The sequence below is a fragment of the Cephus cinctus genome, unplaced genomic scaffold (genome assembly GCF_000341935.2).
Source record: "Cephus cinctus unplaced genomic scaffold, Ccin1 Ccin1_scaffold0690, whole genome shotgun sequence".
Classification (NCBI taxonomy): domain Eukaryota; kingdom Metazoa; phylum Arthropoda; class Insecta; order Hymenoptera; family Cephidae; genus Cephus; species Cephus cinctus.
In genome coordinates this window covers 1,859,226-1,871,382 of record NW_014333313.1, presented here as the reverse complement: position 1 = coordinate 1,871,382, position 12,157 = coordinate 1,859,226, and the positions used below count along the sequence as shown (strand labels likewise).

Here is a 12,157-nt window from a genome sequence, read left to right as displayed (position 1 = left end):
GTTGGAAGGGGGGGGGGGGGGGGGGGGCTTGACTAAAGACAAGTAGGGTAGTTTTATACGAGGTACTACGTGCACGGGTTTATTTGGCACCTTCGACAAACAATAGCAGCCTAGACCAAGGGATCGGCCGTATCAAGGGTGGGAATCTATAAGAGGTTACAATCAGACTCATGGAATCGATAGAAATTGGCTCTGGTATCAAAGGGTAGAGCGAGAGAGAGACATATACTAGACCGAACAAACGAATCGTCATTTATAAGATACAAAAGGTCGCCTATCAGGAACTTGTATGGAACGTACTGTAGTTGACTATGGTTATATAGGTATTAAAATTTGATTATTATTAATTTTGACGATCGACTATATAATATACGTATAAAATCGTAACGTATCAACATCTTGGTTGTTACAGTTCAGAATCTCGTAAATTCTATCCAATAAATACGATGGAGTTAACAGTAAAAAAGTTTCCGAGATTCGCCAGGGACAATCACGTGGTATCATTTTCTGGATGATCGTCACCTCGAATGAAACGGCCGATCGACGTGTGCTCGGATGGTCGAATAAATCGGCGAATCTTTATGAGCCCTATTTCATTATTTCAGCCTCGTACGGTTCGGCGTTGAGATAATCCAATTGCGATGACAGCCCAAACGAGTCCAATTTCCTTTTGACGCGAAGCTAAGGAACTCAGTTATCCAACAAAAACATTTTCTGCCCGACCAGGTGTATCCACCAGTATTGGAAAATTGTTACAAAGGCCTGCGTCAACCATATTGGAAAATTGTGTAGTTCGAGGCGATGTGTCCCAACCTAACTTAAAATTCAGTTAACCGAAAGGTAGAGGTAAAAAAATTCAAACAACAGCGTCGCGCATTGCACGACCAATTTGGAAACAATGCAACTTGTCTAAATCGAGTGAAATCATCCGAAAAGACCATACCGCCCTGAACAATTTCCGTTTTCTTTGTATTGGGATAAAAACAAAGGAAAAAAAAAAAAAAATTTTTTAAGCTGTTCTCATAAAACTTTCAATGCCGTTACAATTCCCTTGCCGGGCGTTTCTGCTAACCTAACCTCCTATGGGAAATGCGGTATTGGAATCGATGCATTTCCATCGCTGCTACTATACATAATTTATAATACAGGACGCACAGGCCACTCTGCACTTCGCTATGTGAATTTCCGCTTGAGAGTCACGCTGGGATTTATCGAGACTGTCGATCACGAGAGTTTCGACCACCTGAACCTCCAGGCAGTTTACGAGGGTGACCGGAGGACCGCTCTTACGTGGAAAGTCTCGAGATACAAGCGACAACGGTAAATCGAAAATTGGAGTGTTATTTCTTTCGAGAAAGTTACTAGCTAGCGGAAAATAGAATTTCATTGCTTTACGAACTTCCCGAGCTGTATTATTTTCCACTCGGTACACGATACCGACAGCGTATTCACGAGGAAAATAAAATTGAGAGCTATACATAATACTATAATCATATGGACTTACCCATACGTTCAGAATCCTTATCCTAGAATGACGTGACTCACCTGAAACAAACAAAAAAAATTTCTTTTATCGTACCGAACAATAAAATGAACAGAAAAATACGAAAAAAAAAAAAAAAAGAAAAAAAACCCGTACTTAAAAAGATAATAACAATGTGTCGACGTTTATCATGAATAAGAAAAAAATAACATAACGCGAATGGCAAGAGTGATAAAAAAAATTATTCACGACATTCAGGGCGTTTCCATAAAACAGCAAGGGGCGCTGGCAGATCTCAGCCCCACGTGCGCTTAGAAAGAACAGGGACCGGAGGGCATTTTAAATTAACTTTCTTTTCTTCCCGAGCAACAAGAATCCGGTCCAGGAAAGTTTATGAAATATTTCGGGCGCGCAAGAAGAGACGGGAGTCTCCAGGGACGAAGGTTCTCTTTGACGTCTACCCAGGCCCCAGCGCCTCAACACGGTACCCCCCCTATCCGTAACTATCATATAATACCCACAAGGCCGTAGCCACGTCATGCATACCCCGTAGTAGCGATCAAGCGACACTCTCAAATATTAAATAAAATAAGTGCAAAGGGCACCTAAGGGAGACTGGATATATCCTCTTCGCGGCTCTTCGCATCCCTTCGCTGAACATCGTATCCACCCTTCTTCTTCCTCTCGTCGCCTCGATCGGCTCCTTCTCCTCCGACTACGCTAATGGGAAATGGGAAAATAACATCGAGCGAGCAAAGAAGCAAGCAGCAGCCGAACGTGCCAGAGCAGCGAGGACAACGACGACAGCGAAGGTTTCTCCCTAGCGAAAGATACGCCAAGGGTAGCATTTTAATGAATTGGAAACTGCTTCGTAAACAAACTTCGGATCCACTCCCGATTCACGGTAAACATAAATGAACCGATGGAACCGGTTAAAAAAAAAAAAGAAAAAAGGAAAAAAGAGAGAAAAACAGAAGGGGAAAAAAAACAACAATCGTTCTAGCATTAATGAACCGTGAATATTCGTTCGGGTCATTAACCAAGGCCAGTAGCCGATACCTTCGATAAGGTTAGATTCTCTCTAATGATCTCTCAGATGCTAGACTCTCCTTTGTAAGGACTTGAAATATCCTCTGTTAACCAAGTGGATATACGTCTGCAAGTCTAGTGTGTACTCGACGGCCACTACCATGGGGAACTAATGAATGTTAAAGCGAATCCACAGCGACCTTGTGCGTGACGGTGTAATATAAATTCACTGTACGCCAGAGTACGTTTGAGATACAAGTACCCGGAACAAGAGGGTAGATACTAGAAGGCTAGTCTGCAATAAGCGAAAGTGGACGACGACGATAAAGAATGACGAAGAGTGTACCGGGTGTGCGCGCGGGATAGCTATTAAAAAAAAAAAATTCGTAACACGAAGCGTCTCCATCGAGCTACAAACTTTAAGGTACACTTAGCCCCCGTTATCAATATTGATTTCTTTGAGGCTCGAAAGCCGAATCGGCTAACCGCGCATCGTATTTCTGGATGATCATTGCGTAACCGTGTTCTCTCGACTATTTTTCCATTTTTCGTTTCCTTGCTATCGTACTAAAGCTATTTGACGTAGGGTGAATAATTTTGGTCTACCGCGAAGCTGCCGCGCGTGTTTGCATTTATACAAAAGCCGCTTGGGTTCTCTGACCTAAGTTAAAATTAGTCCTAGGTACATGTGTCTAGAAGTTAGACGCCACGACGATGAACCAGGAATGCCAATTTCTGTTAGGGTCTCCCCCGCTCCCTCCGGATTCCCCTAGATACGTACCGCATGTATATGCGTATATACATACAGGTACAGTCATCACTGAACTCGATCTAACCGTTTATCTATCTTTTAGCAATTTGCGTCGCTAGAATGAAAACAAGCCTTCAAGGCGTACGCCTCGGCATAGAAAATCACATTGAGGCAACAGATTGAATTTGAGGAAAACAGCCCTCGTCTCTTGTGTACCTATTCGCTCTCGGTCGCGCATCCCCCATCGAAATCTCTCAGCCGCTTGCTCGGCCGCTTGCTCTCGACAAACACTTGTTGAGATGCCGCCCGAGGAGGTATCAATAAGGCTCACCGAAGTCTGTTACGTTGAATTTTGTCATTACGTAATAGCTGGCAGATGCGAGCCACAGAAAAATGTTGGCAGTTAAGGACGAAGGATAATTCACAGTCCCGGGGGGAGAATCGAGCTAATGTCGATAATTGCTCAGATACCATCGAGAGGTAAGAAGGTAAGGATGACGTTAAACTATAAATAAGACTTCTCCTTCGTGTTTTTTGACTTTCCTTCCTCCAGAGGATTATCGATCACAGCCTGCGTCTACCGGCGTCGGTATTTACGACAGGAAGAAACTGTCGTCGCTTCGGTAACGATAGGCTCCTTCGATCCAATTCCACGTTGAACAATCATAAGATATATTTCACTGTTGAGCTATAATTCGTGCGACCCGGATAAAAAGGTTGTAGACAGGTGAGAGGAAAAAGTAAAAGACCTAAATTCGACGACGTGGATGACGCTTTTGGTATGAAAAAAAATTAATGGGATACGTGAACAAATTAATGGGATCGATGATATCAAATTGACAAAAGTTCTACTGCCGATTGCAGTCGTTACTTGGACGATGAGAAGCTCCAAAAAGTGCACTGTGATCTACTCGAGGGATCTTATATAGTTGTTAACGAGTGGGTCAACATTTTCAGATACAAAGTTTGTCATTTACAGTAGGAAAACCTCGGAGGATGTGAAGTGTCTGACGATGCAGAAAAGATCCTCGACAGGAACTTTGAGAATTTCGCTCAACTTTGAAACTTTAATACTCTCTGCCGCTCCTTCTCGATACCGCATGCAACAATATACTTTCACAGAGTCCGCCATCTTGGAAGATACTACTCAGAGCCAAGGCGATAGTCCTCCCGGATCTGCTTCGTACTGTGACTGGAAGGGTCTGTATAAATAATGGTTGAAAAAAAAAGAATGAACGAAGTTAAAGAGACAAAGATGTCACTTACGAGCAAAGAGGCACCTATCCGTGCATCCCCTTTAAATAGACGGCCTACTCCTCGAGATCTTCTCACCGAAAGCTTTTAGCCTAAGGGGTCTCTCATGACGCGTACCATCTCCACTACTCTTTCCAAGATGTACAATTTCAGCTCCCACCGATAGTTCCACTTCCTGATGCTTTCCAATACCAAAGTGAAGAACGAGAGCAGCGAAGTAACCCAGAAAAAAGTGTCAGATCGCTATGCGACTCACGACACATATTTTAAAGTAATGCAAAAAAAAAAGGATCGGATGCTACATCAAACGGTCGTGTATCAAAATTACGATAAGGATATCACCCTCCGAACCCTAACATGCTGCCAATATAACAGTCTCAATAATGTTTGACAAGTCTGGGAAATGAGTAGGTAAACCAATAAGCCTAGAGCTGCGATGTGATAAAATGAATTTTATCATGACTACCCAGTGCAACTACAAGTCAGTAATATGGATCATCCCACAAAGCAGTCCAATACAATTACCATAGTGGAAGCTACCGCTGCAAATACCACCACCCTTGACATGCATTTGTCCTCCTATCTCTCACCCCTGACCATCCCCCTCCAATGTATCTATACTGTGTTTCGTTACTCACGGTACCCTGTCTTCCTACCCTTCAAATCCCTTTATCACCAACGCACTCCCACTCTCGATTAGAGCTCCTATACCATGAGGGTATACGGTGTTATCGAAAACACACCCTGGGGTAGTAACTAACAATCCGAGACTAGCTGCTGAACGCTGATGGCTTTGGAGCTCTTTCCAAACTACATAAACATCCAGATGTAGATTTAAGCTGACAAAATCAGGATCAGTGGTAGACATGATAGAATTCCTGATAAGGTTTTCATCCGAAAAGGTAAACGTCAAATATCGGATATCACAGATGGAAATGTAAAGAATGAAAAATTCCGATGAATACAGACCATTATTGATTGTATATATATAGTATGTATATACTTTGGTAAAGTAGAAAAGTATATCCTGCATATCGATACGCGTTTGCCTATGAAAGATATTACTCCTTTTTTATATTTATTGTAGCATTACTTATCGTTGATGCACATAACGTGTCTTTGGAAGGTGCCTCGTATTTTTCAATGCTCGGAACAGATTTTATGGGTTACTCGAAACAGTAAACTTACCTCTCTGCACTTTCGACGCGGACGCTCCAGCTGACGATGCCTCAATTTCCGGTGGTTCACCACGATTCTTCACAAACTGCCAGTCTTCGCGTAACTTCTTTAACTTTTCCTAGAGAACAAGAAAAAGCATTGGACGTTATAATCATTGATTTCATATCAACTGTCGATAACTTCATAGGCAAATATAATCCTCACCTGGAGCTCAACGGATATTGGCTGCTTTGCTGATTCGCACTCTTTCTCTATGTTGGTATAATTTTCAAGAACATCCTTCACTTCCATCTCACGATCCATTACAGCGACCTGTAAATGTAAACGTCAGGGGCGTAAACAACCAAGTTAATACAGGGGTAGCTACTTCTGCCTCGAAAACTCGAGTATACTTACCATGATATTATCGATGACTTTAGTTCGTTCCTGCTGTGGTAATTCACGAGAAATATTAAGCCTCGTGCGAGTTTCCATGACCCACGTCATCACAGTGTCCAAACTGTGTACGTATTTCTTCAGGGACGCGAGCTTATTTTCGACGTACTCACGATGAGATGAAAGATTTGTGCCGGCCTGAAATGCGCATATAAAATTTTGAAAGGATAAATATGTAACGGTAACGCCCTTAGGCGTAAAACACGACGTATAAACAATACGTATAGAGGGTGAAAAAAAAAAGCCCAGTAAAACTTCCGGCTTGGAGTACCGGTATCGTTAAATTAAAATTTACATATAAAATATATCAAAAGAATAATAATACCTTCTCCATGTCGATGAAAATCTTATTGTAGTCTTCCTCGCTACGTGAAATATTATGTTGATTGCGTAGCGCCTCCATGCTTCTTCTACGCGAGATCAACTCTTCTTCTTTTGCCTGTATACCGATAAATTATGTGAAAAAAAAATGTTGTGGTACAATATTAACAATTACGTTTATTTTTGGTGTATACACCGTAGTTATTTATGGACCACTGAACTATAAAATCTCTGTGGGATAAGACCTATTTTCAGGGTAACCCCATGCTAATGAAATACGTCCACAGTCGTACCGAAATAGCTGGTGTACTTTACTGTTATTACTGGCTGCCATACAGCTATTAGTATGGGCCTTTTGTTTGATAAAGGTTATATTGTGTCCAGGAAAACATATTAGTAAAGTAGACCAAAATTGGAGTTCAATGCTATTTGAGTCTTGGCACGGATCAGCCACCAGAGTCAGGAAACATGGTGATATTATTAGGACGCAATTCGTTTTATTTAATTGCACTGCAGTCAAGTCTCGAAATATCAAAGTGCAATACGAGGAAGTGCAGATAAAATGTTGATGTGCGCTTACATTTCAAAGCCAACTATACGTTGTCATAAGCGTACCAGTGCATTTAGGGTAAAAGTCAGAAATGTGTGGGATGTGATGTATCGCTGTGATACATTACACTATCAGACTATTGAATCGCATCATGACATATCAATCAACTTATAAAAATTATTAGACAACAAGGCTGAATTACAAAGTTCAATTTATGCGGGTATATTTATATAACTTTATAAACTGTCAGATTTTAATGAATAAAATGTAAATGAGGCATACAAAAAATATATCAATTGTTTTAAAATGATTCAAGAGTCAGAATATTGACGTAACGAATATTAGCGTTATAATTAAACGTAAATACAACCAAACGTACCTTAATCATTGACAGTCTTATTGAGAGTGAAGTGTCATCTGACGGATTAGCTGTGGAAGCCCGTAAAGAATTAACTTGATCGATGATGTTGTACGCAGCATCCAATACTCTGTCGTCGTTATTAACTTTCTTCTCCATGGCGAGATTCCTTAAATCACAAAGTATCCTTCAGCACATTCAAAACAGTCCTATAGCAATAGTATTCATTTCACAATCATGCAAGTGATCGTAACGTACAAATTATTGATCCAAAATCACCCATATAATCAGGTACTAAGTCACTAGCATTATACCGGCAAAACACATGACATTTGTCGAAAGTTATTCGGAGTGCGTTCGACTCGGCGCGACAGTCAAGCCCCAACTAAAATAGCTCAATGGAGAGAACAGAAGCCTCCCGGATTATGTCTCATGCCTACCATACATTCAAGTTAACTTTTTATATGTATGTATAAGGCAGACGCACAAAGAGAGTTCGAACTGTACGTCTTCAGAGCTACGACTGTCTATGGTATTAATCAATTTCTTTCCCAAAGCAATTAAACTTTACGCAACTCAATACAATCTTACCGTTCCTTCCGCGCGTTTAACTCGTTTATCAAGTGCTGCCAGCGACGCCTTAGATTTTCTACAATTTTTTGTAAATCTGCAACGTCCTCGGGTGACGATCGATTCAGGATCTCAGCGTTTTGAGCTGTGATGGCATTTATGATACGTTGCATTCTAGATACCTCTTGTTCTAATTCTGAAACTTTTGTCTTAGATCCCTTCGAGGGTCCCGCACTGTTTATTTTCTTAAATGCCTCTTCCGTCTTTTCTAGCCACTCGGAGAACGACCAGCATGCATTGTGAAGTTCCTTCCAATTCTCATGACACTTTGTCCAGCGATTATATCGCTCTGTATTCTTGTGATTTACATTTAACCATTCGTCTTTTAATTTCTCCACCATGCGACGCATGTGATCGGCTTGGTCTCTTCGAGATTGTCGTACAAGAGTTTCACAAACGTAGCCTATCTCCTCGACGCTTGGCTTTAGTATGTTCAAAGCATTGCTTATCTTCTTTAAGCACTCCTCTTGACTTGGAAACAGTTCGTAATCCTTCCCGTTTAATGGAGTCGAATTTAACGATCGTGATATTGTTGATATTGCTTCTCTCAACTTATTTACTCTTGTGACGAAATCCTGGGTCGTCATTCCACCAATATCCTTTAACAATAATAATATTTATGTGAAAAACATTAAGCGATCATTTTGGATAACTTATGAGAAACTTTAAATACGAAATTAAAACAGAGATTGAAGAAAATAATTACGGAATATCGTAAAAGTGAACACGTACCAATTCCATCTTTTTATCAGTGACGTGCTTCTCTTTGTCCTTACTGCCACTAAATCTCTTGAACTGCGAGCTTATCTCTTGCCATCTACTGTTGATACTATAACGTACAAGATCAGAGTGCCCAATATTTAGCTTCTTCAACTCGCTCCCTAATTCGTTCAATTTACGTATTTGCTCTTGTTTCGCATCGAACTCCTCAGTAAATAATTCCAATTGACCTTCGTAATTATTGGCCTGCTCCAATTTTAACGGAACGTCGACGAACCAGGTTTCAAATTCTGTGACCAGCTTGTTATACTGCCTCAGCATCTCGTCAGATTTTTGTGCCTGCTGCCGTCGTGCCTCAGCTTCCGACATCACTTGATGCAATTTGCTCCTCAGTTTATCATGATGTTCGTTCTTGATCTTCTCAGCACGCACGGGATCGGTCATATGAACAGTCATAACTAAACCATCGCCTTTGCTTATCAAGCTGGCGGCATCGGGTTTTAAACAGCTTACTTCGTCTTTGAGAATCTACGATTAAAAGGATGCAAACAGAATCGATTAGATAAGATGAAAATTGTATAAATATGAGAAAAATATATTTCTCAAAAAGAAAAATACCTCGAGACGTCTGACAGGATTTTTCTCATTTCCCACTCCATTTAGAGTCATCAGCATCACGTCCATTCTGCGCAGCATCAATTGAGCGGCTTGCTCAAAGTCAATGATCTCTCTTTCTAGTCCCGCTCTGGATGGACTACCCTGCGCTCGAGATGATCCCGCATCGCTAAGTGCTTGATTAGCTTCGGTTTTTCGCGTTGCGAATTTCATAGGTCTTTCTGTTTTTATCTGAAGAAAAATAATCCTTTACGTGTCATACATTTTTTATATAAATATACAGTGCACGATATTAAAATAATGAGAATTAGTTACTGCATTATAATCGAAATAATGAAAGTTACTGCGACATGTGAATGCATCGTTAATTGCATAATACTTGGCACAATAGTCTGATGGCAAAGCAAGGAGCCTGCGGCATTACCTTGTCCAAGAGGTGTTCAACATGTTCTCCTAAGCTAGCGTCCTCGCCCTCCGAGCTGGAGCTACCAACATCGATCTCGGTATCGTCCGAAAAAATGACAGGGTCATCAGTCTCCTTGTCACTTCCATAAAAACTGTCACAATCTTCAAAAGTATCGTCAGATGACAAACTCCTCATTCTCTTTGGCAACGGTGATTTTCGATACTGTCTACTCTCGTTCGAGCGCATATTACAAGCGATTTCGTAAGTTTCAGAAAACTGAATATCCCCAGAGAAGGTCACTTCCTTCGCTTCGACAGATTTCTCCGGCTGTTTCCTCCTGGTACCAGTATATGAGCCAACCTCAGATTTCTCACTAACGGCATCCTGTTGACTGGGGTGCGGCTGATTGTCATCCAGTATCAAATATTCAGCAACGCTCTCAGTGTCCTTCCAAGTTGTTACAGCAGTTCTCTCAGTCTTGTCAACTCTATCTATAATTTGCAAACTAACCGAGGCTGATTCCTGGGATGGCGTCGAGGGTGGCGTCGCGGTGACCATACGTGAAGCTTTGAATCCAGATACCAAAACCCTAGGCGGTGCTTTCAGAGCCTCATCCAAGAATTTCGACAGATCGGCGTTTCCATCTCCAATATCCAACTTCAGAGTCAGCTTCTTGGTGTTCTTCACAGCAGCCTGGTCTGATGCTCTCTTCTTTTTTAATATAGGAATCAGTTCCTTCTTCTTCACTACGGGACTGCAGTGACCAGACAATCCCAACATCTTGACTCTGTTCTCGCGTTCCTCGGAATCCGTATCAAGAGACTCCGGTTCGGTTTCCGTATCCTCTATGATCTCAACTCTCTCGACAACCTGAGGCATTTGCTCTACACTGACATTGGCACTCGGCAGGACCACGTGATCTTCAGGCGATGCCACCGACTTGACGATCTCCATTTCCTTCACTTCAACAACGTGAAATGAATTGGGCTGCGCCCGGACCAGTTTGATAGGCTTCGCGTCCGTCGCAGTTAATGTGTTCGTAGAGACCTGAGAGAACAGTTTGCTATTCTTGGCTAGGAAGAATTCTTCGTCGTCGTCTGCGGGACGAGGATCTCTGTCGGATGGCGGCGAGGAAGAGGATTCTTCATCCGAAGTGAATGCCTGTGGCTGAGACGTCTGCACCACGTCAGGTATCGAACTCATGTCTAATCTTCTTCTGACTGTTCTGCTAGCGTCAATCAGCCTGGCTTTGGCTTTCTCTGTCTTTGCAGAAGACTTGCGACTTCGAAGTGGGATATCTATTGGTGAACTTTCAGGGGTTACGGGAGCAGTGGCCTGATTATCATCGAAGGCAGGATTTAGATAGCCTATTCCATACATCTCTTCATCCTCGTCTACTAGTTTCATTTCTTTCTTACGAAGGAACTGCGTGTCATGATTTATCTCTTTAGGCAATCTGTTCTGCCCCAGAGTGTCTCTCCCCTTCGTATCACCTGCCTTACTCTTAATCAATAAACTATCAGTGATCTTGTGTATCCATTCCTGCGAAAATATTATTCTTAACAGTAACTTCACAGTGAAGCGCCAGTTAGATTAAAGAGCGTGTTAATGGGGGATGACAATACTAAGCCAGGCCAAATGAGGCGAACTATGTATGCGCTGTGCAAATCAAGCTGAATTTTGTTGTTGTATGTTTCGTTTTGCTTTTGCTCCACCTATGTCCATCACCAGTGCAACGTCTTTCGTGTGTTTTCGCATTAAACTACTTTCTTCCCTTAAATATTTGTACCTTCTTACTTTCACGCTTCCGTATGGGGGTTCAAAGTCACATCCATATTTCTGAGGGGAGAGACAATTCCACGTGTTATTTTGATGATAAGACTATATGATTCGTCCGATCCAGCCACCAGGGACGTATTTTCTATTTCGTGCCGATTGCATTATTTACATAGACTTGTGACGTATTCGTTAAGCTAGTACCTTTGACAAGCAGAAGACACCTCTTGGACAAGAACGTAATAATACTATGATGCGCATATGTCGTCAATCACACAGTATCATACAATGCAGTCACATCGAACAGTCGTCTAGCCGTCCATTATTTATGTCTAAATAACATATCTATACCATAATGTTACAGGAATCTATTAGTAATAGACTACAATTATAAATGTATTACAGTACTGATCTGTAAGTCCATTAGAAATGTGCCGAAGCGTTGACGATAATAAATTACAGTCATGTATACCAATTATACTCATGAACTTACTATTATTCAAAGAAAAAAATTGAAACAGCGGTGAGAATGTTTAAACACAAATTATAGGGATCGTAACTTCTAGAATGATTTATTACCGTGGAGCAGGAATATTGACGAGAACAAAAAAAAAATGATAGAAGAAAAATGTAAGCGAAAGTGCGTCAGC

General features: G+C 41.4%; 1 protein-coding gene across 23 annotated transcripts in view; it reads right to left on the bottom strand.

Moving 5' to 3' along the window:
- LOC107269770 (dystrophin, isoforms A/C/F/G/H) overlaps positions 1-12,157 on the bottom strand; it is a 261,027-nt gene that overhangs the window by 222,536 nt on the left and 26,334 nt on the right. For 22 of the 23 annotated variants that reach the window (XM_025087112.1, XM_025087115.1, XM_025087118.1 and 19 more), the window contains 9 exons: positions 9,750-11,273; positions 9,329-9,556; positions 8,723-9,238; positions 7,952-8,589; positions 7,382-7,529; positions 6,457-6,570; positions 6,093-6,269; positions 5,901-6,008; positions 5,706-5,814 (listed from right to left, as the gene is read on the bottom strand). In XM_025087112.1, the coding sequence (XP_024942880.1) occupies positions 5,706-5,814; positions 5,901-6,008; positions 6,093-6,269; positions 6,457-6,570; positions 7,382-7,529; positions 7,952-8,589; positions 8,723-9,238; positions 9,329-9,556; positions 9,750-11,273 (3,562 nt within the window). The remainder of the gene's footprint in view (positions 1-5,705; positions 5,815-5,900; positions 6,009-6,092; positions 6,270-6,456; positions 6,571-7,381; positions 7,530-7,951; positions 8,590-8,722; positions 9,239-9,328; positions 9,557-9,749; positions 11,274-12,157) is intronic. The other variant, XM_025087133.1, reaches the window with a different exon arrangement.